This window comes from Ruditapes philippinarum, unplaced genomic scaffold (genome assembly GCF_026571515.1).
Source record: "Ruditapes philippinarum isolate M1 unplaced genomic scaffold, ASM2657151v2 ctg2729_1_1_1_1, whole genome shotgun sequence".
Lineage (NCBI taxonomy): Eukaryota > Metazoa > Mollusca > Bivalvia > Venerida > Veneridae > Ruditapes > Ruditapes philippinarum.
In genome coordinates, this window is record NW_026852876.1 from 28,259 (window position 1) to 37,170 (window position 8,912).

The window sequence follows — 8,912 nt, forward strand, 5'->3', positions numbered from 1 at the left end:
GGATTATTTTTTACCAAATCTTCTATCAAACCTTTCTTATTATGTTTGAATAGGTCAAAACTGCATATTCAATAAAATGGATTGATATAGAGATCCGCCGTAACAAAATTCAAAGAGGATAGATTGATTTAGTTGTGAAAGCTCTTGGCAAATATCGATTAGCAAGCTCATTTCAGTCGTATATCAAAATGAAGTCATGTTCACGCGATATCTTACTTATCTCTAATAAAATTTATAAAAAAATAACTTTATACATGTAATATCATAAAAAATACTGAATTTGTTTTATGAACGTTTCTAATTACAATTTGTTTCTAGTCGGAACTAAAGATAACGACAGTTCTCACTACTTCTTTCCTTCCCACTCCCACTCCCACCCTTCAATAATAATAATAATAATAATAATAATAATAATAATGGAAAAAAAACACCAAAAAAAACAAACAAAACACGAAATGCATGTATAACATAACTTTACTTTAAGTGCAATATTTAGATGACTTATACAGCATGTGCATTAAACATACATATTACATGCACTTATAAATACTTACATGATCTCAAGTACGCATTTTACAAGCATTATAATACTTCTTTATAGCTTTAAAAAAAAAGTCGTAAAATTTTATATTACGTACACTGCGATTTTATTTTTCAAAACAGTCTACATTGAAGTGTTTAAAATGACGTTTTTGACATGTGCCATGAGTATTAATAAAACGAAATACCCTATAAACATCGGCATTTTTATTATTAAAAAAAGAAAAAACTAACTGGTAAATAATAGACCACCGTACATACACATGAAATGGCACAAACAGATAAACAAAGTCGTCATTTTTATTAAACAAAGTTTATCGCAGTTGTGTTGAATATAAAAGACCCGTGTGAACGTGGCCTGACTACATATACTCGGTTGCTTTTCAAATGAAAAACTTCAGTTTTGTTCATGCTTAAATAGTGGAACAGTATATATGGAAATGAAGAAATCATGAGATTAAACTTTGATAAGTGACATCTTAGCAACAGAGTTTTCATAAACAACAGTTGGAAATTCATTTAAAAAAAAAACAAGGTATATTTTATAATATATTTTCTTACTAAAACTGTCAAATTTGTTTTCAAATTATGTATTAATTGTAAACATCATTTTATGTACATTTTTACAATTGATTAAACATGATCTCTCTATGAATATATACAGCTTTTGTGGACAATATAGGAAATCTAAAAAGCTTAGAAAAAATCAATTACTTTGCCATGACAAAAAATATTTATATCTATTGTTGTATGACGGTTATATATAAGTCGCACTTTTATTTCCAAGATGAAAACTTATAAGATAAATTCTGATTTCTATATATATAGACGTAACTGCACAATGTCATAATGTCCAAATTAACCACGGAATAGAACAACCCTTAGACAATATTTACATTTCTGACGATATATTATATAATGTTCTTTTGTACACATTGATCAACTGGATTAAACTGCCAAAATATTAAACAAACATTTGCTTTTAATATCAATTTACTAATAAGGCCAGTTTTTACGCAAGTACTTATAGGCGAATGGTTATTTAGGTGTCTGTAATCCCCACGTGACCTTTCTGATCAGATTATTGAAACAAAAGAATGAAATAATACTCTCACATGCACTGACCGTTCAAGGCATTGATGCTTAGTGTGTTATTGCCAAAAATCTCAACTGAACCAACAATTTAATAATGCCCTCAAGTGCATGTATCACACAGTGAAAGTAACTTGATATTTTAGGTATATAAATGTTAGATGCAGGATGAATAAACGGTAATTATAAAATTTGATATGTGTTTTATTACTTTATAGACTTGTATTTCTTTATTCTGTCGTACATAGTATATATTAGTTTAATCAAATGTACAAAAAAGATAGAAATGAAAATCCGTTGAACGGGTGTTTTCTGACATGACGTTGTTTGATCTGATATCATGACGTCATGATTGACGTATCTGAAATATATAATAGTGTCTGATTAACATCATGTCGTTTTTAGCAACGAAAACACGAAAATAAGAACATACGAAAAGTCCGAAATAGATATATTTGTATGTTCACATTCTTTGGGCGAAATGACGACGAAATCAGGCAAAGTATATGTAAGACACATATGTTTGGCTGTGTATTTTCGCATTTTTCGAATTAATGAAAAGAACATGTTTATATACTGTAGGACTTGTGATTACATGTTCCATGTTGTTTTTTCTGCATCTTCCGTTAGTATATACCTTCTGTTTACGATATTTGTCTTTGCAGAAACCGCCCAGGATCAATTAAAATGGCAAAGGTCCAATCTTTGACATCCGAGAACCTGGACCATCACTCAGATCATAGCTCTAAACGTCATTCTGTTTATGCAAGAGAAGGAAGTGACGTCCCAACCGCCTTAACAACACATCCAAGCATGCGCCGTATGTCGAAATTCGAGCCTCGGCAAAGTGTTCAATACAGCCGACGTATGTCAACGGTGTCGCGCACTAGCATAACCGGAAGTTCTATTGGACATAAACACATTGGACTGTTTCCAATGAAATTGCAAAATACGTATAAATTGCAACCGGATTCCAACGAGCTGTTCAAACCCGGTCCAGTCCGTGAAGTTATTCAGGAAGTGTTAAACGAGTGTCTAGATGGCGAGAAGTACAACCCGACACAATGTCGAAATTTGTCTCAAATGTTAACAGATCTCATAAAATCTAGGGTTAAGGACATGGGATGTAACCGTTACAAATATATTGTTACAGTAACCCTTGGTCAAAACTGTAACCAAGGACTACAAGTTGTAAGTCGATGCCTTTGGAATAAGGACACGGACAATTATGCCGAAGCACATTACAACAAAGATGGATTATACGCAGTTGCTGCCGTGTACGCCGTCTATTTTGAGTAAATAGTTCTGAAACAATTTGTCGTCTGCTGAGAAAAAATAATGCGCTAATGAAGAAATGATTGATTTATATATCGATCAAGGCGTATAAATGATCACTAAAATGCGACTTAACGATAGAAATTTTCCTCCTGAAGTAATGTGCCATGACTTGTAGACACCTAGCTAAATTTAGTAATAGAAGTAGTTGGCAATCGTTGCAAACTGTGTTGGAAATATGATTTTGCAATCTCGGACACCAGGGGATTTTTGTTGTTGTTACTTTTTGTCTTTAGCATCTTTGCATCTGTCCTTTAATTAATTTAATTTAATTAATTTCATGATTTTTTATTGTCTGTCATTTCAATATTTATGTTTCGTACGCTTTATAATGGAACTTTAATTCTTCACGTAACCTTTAAGCTGTGTACGTTTATAACTCCTGAAACAGCATGTAAGTTTTATCTATGTTGATAATTCTGCATATTAGGCTATTGTCAATTTATGAAGTAATTTTCGATTTTCCCGTAATAAAGTAATCCTGCTGTATTATAAATTCGTTATCAAAATGTCTGGCATGCTATATGGCCGTGTATGAAACGGTTGTTTGCAATATAACCATTCCCTAGCGGCTCCGGTTATATAAGCTTACAAGTACAACCGGTTTATATACTAAGCCATATAACCGACCAGAGATATTATAATACTGCACGTTTGTAACGTTGTAATCGTAACATTTTTATAGCTTTATATACACAGCTGCTGCCAATTTATAAAGAAATCTTACTTTTTCTCTAAAAAAAGGACGTTTGCATTATTAAAAATTCGTTAGCCTACCGACTCGGGTTATATTTACAAACAGTCGTTTATATAGGGCCATATAACCTGTCTAACATCTTTATAACCAATATAACATTCGTAATTAAAACAAATAAATTAGCAATCAGTATTTATATATTTTGTCTTAATATTTTAATTGGAATAACATATGGCTTATAAGTGTAAAATTTCAGCCGAATATTGATTTAAGACAATTATCTCTTGGGTTAAATTTTATTTATAAAATAAACATTTAAATCTATTTCCAGTGGCTTTGAAGGTTTATTCTCAGTGATAGAACATGCCAATCGTTGTTCAAATAAAGAAAAAAATGGCAATTTACGGGTATTAATAAAAATTGTTTTACAAAAAACAAATACCACGATAAAATAAACAATTATCAGTGGATCGCTGTGACATCTTTTAAGTTTTCTTTTGTGGGGAAAAACGGTGTATACAATTTAAATTTTCGCTTTGCTTTAAAGGATTATAGGACGGTGGAACAATGGTGACATGTGTGTGTTTTTATTTAACTCGTGCGCACGAGATACTACGTCGTGGCCACGAATTACTAAGTCGTGACTAACTCGTTACTAACTCGTGTAAACGACATAGTATCTCGTGGCCACGACATAGTATCTCGTGGTCACGACTAAATTATCTCGTGGCCACTACTTAGTAACTCGTGGCCACGACATAGTATTTCGTGCGCACGAGATAAATAAAAGCACACACATGTCACATTTGTGCCACCGTATTATAGGGTAAGAAATAAACGGGAACCATAGTGGGTATATAATGTACCAAACATCTCGGTTACTTATCCGAAGTTTGACGGAAAGAGCCGAGAAGAGGCGATTGGTCCAAAGTGTAATGATTTCGACATCGAGAAGTTGCGTTAAATATTTTCTCCATGCGCATATTAACGATCACAAAATTGTTGGCAACCTTTGCCAATAAAGTTTAACATTAATTTTACAAATCAATCTTCCTTCATAAATAATTGAATTCTAAAGAGCTTTTTTCCATTAGGATATCGGCAGAAGAATTTTTTCCCCTTTTTTCAGCGGAACTTCGTAACTTTTATCAAAAGAAAACAATAAACCCATTGCTCGCAATGACTATACAATATGCAAAAAAGTGACATATATTGTATACTGGTCGTAAAAGCTGTTTTCAAACCATTACATTACCAGCAGTAGGCGGTGCTGCGAGTATTTACCAACTGTCGCAATAATAACAGTAATAATGAAAATACAAAATTTTCGCACGTTGTTAAGAATGAATCGATCATGCTTTTAACACCGAAATGTTTAAATTTTGATCAGTTTATTGAACGCCTTTAAGGTATTCAAATATAAAGACGGCTTCAATAAGCTGTTCAAGTAGTGATTATAATATAAACGCAGTGCACTATCTAAAATCGGTTAAGGTTTATAGATGTGTACGTAACTGATCAACTCTAACCAATAACAGTTCTTTAGTAAAGATCATCAAATCGCCGGCACTACACAAATTACTTATTTTAAACAAAACAATTGATAATTAAAGCTTTTTGTATACTATGAAATTATAGTAGCGTCGTTGAGGCCCCGCATTTAGATTTTATGATACAATATAATGTAAACATTAAAACGGTGCAGTATTTTAATTGCACAACTTGCCTCGTGCTGACATACATCAAAGAGGTAACCGCTTCTTACCATAAACTTAAATCACTTACTTACAAAAACTAAGACGTTTTTATATCAAAAATTAAATACATTATGAAAAGCACCCGTAGAGATACACGTATCTGAAGCACGCGTTACATCCGATCATTTTATACTTTTCTTGGGAGCCTAATTATTTCAACTTGAAACTTTCTTGCTATAATGGTGGCGATTTTTTCACTCCGGATCACGACAGTAAGTCACATTGGATTTACCAGAGTACAGTTCAGTCATCGCCTCGTTTCTAGGCATACTGCCAAGCAGTTTGCCAGTACTAGCTGCCATCACTCATGCAAGGAACTGATAACCTCTGTACATACCAGAGCAGAGGTACAGTGCGAATGACCGTAGAAGGAATTCCATGATTAATAACAACGAAAGTGACCTGCACTGTCTGGGAATCAAACCAGGATTGCCTGATTCAAAGCCCAACGCTCTACCTATTGAGCTAATCGGGCGGCTTTCTTACGATAACAGGAAGTAGACTTGTTTATATGCTGTTAGTTCGCCTTGTGTTGAAGTTATTAAATTAAACCAAACGAATAACCTAGATAACAAGATAAATAAAGCGATCTACCTGAACTCTTTTATTAAAGAATTATTGCGTTAGTTAAGCCGTATCCACTTCTATGTCCACATGACTACATATCAGCTAAATTATTAAAGGCACATGAAGCCTTAGAAATGAATAACATTGTCTTTCAATAGAAAGGGAAGCAATTGATTTAATTAGAACATGTAGGATGCTTTATGCCCGGAGTATGTGAAATTATTTGTGATAAAAATAGCAAAATGTAAACAAAGTGGCATTTTGACTTCCATACGTCATTTTAAATCACTGTAATGGTACTCATTGCCAAAATGCAAACGAAGCAATATATGGAAAAGCTATATGTCTTTGTAAACTGTAACACGATGTTAAAAGAGAAAAGATTAAAAAAAATAAAATATAAGCATTTTAAGGCTTACTGGGCCTTTAATTGTAGAAAAAAAAAGACAATGATTGTTTTAAAAATAAACATCAATTTTATATCGCGCCGCGCCTCATCCATTCACAGTCAATTGATACACGCAAATTTATCAAATTTATCAACTATTGTTTAACAAATAACCGGATGTTTACCATGCACCACCGTTACTATGGAACTTGACATACATGGGGTTATCTTTTTTTATTTCAAAACAAAAAGTGGAAGGAAGCTTTCTGAACATAATTAGCATCAATTACGAAAACTTCTGAAAGGAAATTATTTATTTTTATGGAATTGTACCAGAAGAAGACCTTTTAACAGAGATAATTGGTTTTTATAAAGGTAAGTCCGCTGTTAAGGCAGTTTTATTATAGCTTTTTTTAACATTGTCGCTGCAGATGGAATCAGGAAACAGGCTGCAAGAAGCAAACCACGAATTACCAAGTTATTACTAGTCTTAACAAAAATGTATCTAAAATTCAGTTTCAAAATGCTACCAATACGATCAAAGTTCTGATATTCTTACGGCTTCATGTAGCATATAGCATTATTTAGGGGCTGATTTCAATCAGATTGTAAATGCATCTAAAAAATTCAGAAAGTTTTTTACAAACTAAAATGTATCGCTGCTGCTGAATCTAAAGGGTTGATCAGTTTAACCTAGCATACGTTCCATTGAAACACTCTATTTCCCTTCCAATACCCAATAAGGTTTCCAGAGGGAAATCACAATTTTTAAAATTTAAAGTATCCCCCGAAATGCCCACAAAACATTGTTCTTAGAAAAGCCCGACTTTCATAATCGCACCGAAACCAGCCTCCAATGTTGATCTTTATTTCTAATATAATTGTTAAACAATTTTGAAACAGCACCATCCAAGCAACATTCCTTTGATTTTTTGCTGGTGTAGGAGAGAAGAGTGTACGGACATGCATAAATATCAGATTTACACTAAACGGATGTTCCTCCGATTTGTCTGTTTAAACTTTGATTTTCTTTTGCAAAATTTACATCGAAATGTTTTGTTTTACGGAACGACTGTGATGTTCAACACTAACCTTACGTACTGAGCATGTACGGACGGGCGAACGGACCGACGGGAAGTGAGTGATCATAATAGATCACAATGAGCTTGTTGTGCTCTTGCGAGATAACTAGACAAAATGGCGTGGTTTACGTGTCAAATCAAGTTCTATTCTCTCATGAACACAATTAAGCTATTACATTTTCAGTTGCAGTTCTACCCCGCTTATAAAACTATTGCTTCTGGTGTTCACTGGGTAAAATATATATTTAGACATAACACTTGAACAAACACACTCCCTCTATTTCTAAATGTCTTACAGTAGTATCTACATTGAGATGTAACCTGATTTTTTCTATATCTATGCATGGACACAAACGTAATGTCACATTGGTTAATCAGATCATTCCTGATTTCAATATTATTCGCTTCAAAATTTGACGGGAAGAGATAACGGCAATAAGTGTGCGATACAAGTGGTTTACTGATGATAGGATAATCTAAATCTGTTTGGTTAATGATTAACATTGACAAGAAACTCCTAACCTTCCGTGATAAATTTTGTTCATTATTTACAGCCATGAAAGACGGAATTGTTCTCATTGAATTATTTCACTAGTGTATAATTGTTAATGTATGCAAACCAGTCTCATAAATTTGGTACTTTTTTGTTTCAGAACGACGTGTTACCTGACACGAAACTCTTCAACTTGTTCAAAAACTTGAAATGCCGCCAAAACCTCAACAGCCACGAAGACTCACAAGGGAGAATATAGAAAACCACAGTGAGAGCATGGCTCGTAAATCGTTCAGTGAAGACTTACCCAGCCATGTTCCTCTCCCACAAACAACACAACCACAGATGCGTCGCCAGTCCAAGTTTGATGCACGTCTGATGCACATGAGCCAGGATAGACGCTTTTCAACCGTTTCTCGGACAAGTATTTCCGGTGCGTCGCAGACGACAAAAACAGGACCGCCGGTGAAATACGAAAACACATACAGGACTGAACCAGACGCTAAATTTGAATCTTACAAAGTTAAAAATGTTATGACTCAGACATTGAGGGAATGGCTTACCGGTGTGGAATATTCACCTAATGTGAGAAAGCTTACTACAGGTCTAACAGACGAGATTAAAAAGCGCGTGAAGGCGCTTGGATTTCAGCGCTATAAGTTTGTTGTCACGGTAACGATATGTCAAGATGCAAAACAAAGTATGCAAATGGTTAGTAGGTGTATGTGGAATAAAGACACTGACAATTTCTCTGAAGCCGTTTTCAAGACGGCAGACCTCCATGCTGTAGCAACACTTTACGCATGCTACTTTGAGTAACGCATCGACACATGTGACTTTTAAAGACTATGTTCATTATACTAATGTTCAGTATTGGCATTTTTCATTTTATAAACAATATACTTTCATTAAATTACGCACAATGTATTTTATAGACATTAATTAAAACATAATATGCATA

The 8,912-nt window shown here is 33.8% G+C and overlaps 2 protein-coding genes across 3 annotated transcripts; both read left to right on the top strand.

Annotated features, from left to right (window-relative positions):
- Nucleotides 1-886: 886 nt before the first annotated feature.
- On the top strand, nt 887-3,856 carry LOC132727286 (dynein light chain Tctex-type protein 2B-like). 2 transcript variants are annotated; one of them, XM_060712727.1, is made up of 2 exons: nt 887-1,075; nt 2,298-3,856. In XM_060712727.1, exon 2 carries the CDS (start codon nt 2,320-2,322, stop codon nt 2,929-2,931), a length of 612 nt encoding a protein of 203 aa, XP_060568710.1. In that variant the 5' UTR covers nt 887-1,075; nt 2,298-2,319; the 3' UTR covers nt 2,932-3,856. The 2 variants fall into 2 exon arrangements, with proteins under 2 accessions (XP_060568710.1, XP_060568704.1); XM_060712721.1 differs by lacking the exon at nt 887-1,075 and adding an exon at nt 1,721-1,811.
- A 2,677-nt stretch (nt 3,857-6,533) lies between these two features.
- On the top strand, nt 6,534-8,912 carry LOC132727237 (dynein light chain Tctex-type protein 2B-like). The gene is made up of 2 exons (XM_060712661.1): nt 6,534-6,751; nt 8,112-8,912. Exon 2 carries the CDS (start codon nt 8,162-8,164, stop codon nt 8,768-8,770), a length of 609 nt encoding a protein of 202 aa, XP_060568644.1. The 5' UTR covers nt 6,534-6,751; nt 8,112-8,161; the 3' UTR covers nt 8,771-8,912.

Coding starts and splice junctions, on each gene's coding strand:
- LOC132727237 (XM_060712661.1), top strand. CDS start 8,162: ATGCCGCCAAAACCTCAACAGCCACGAAGACTCACAAGGGAGAATATA.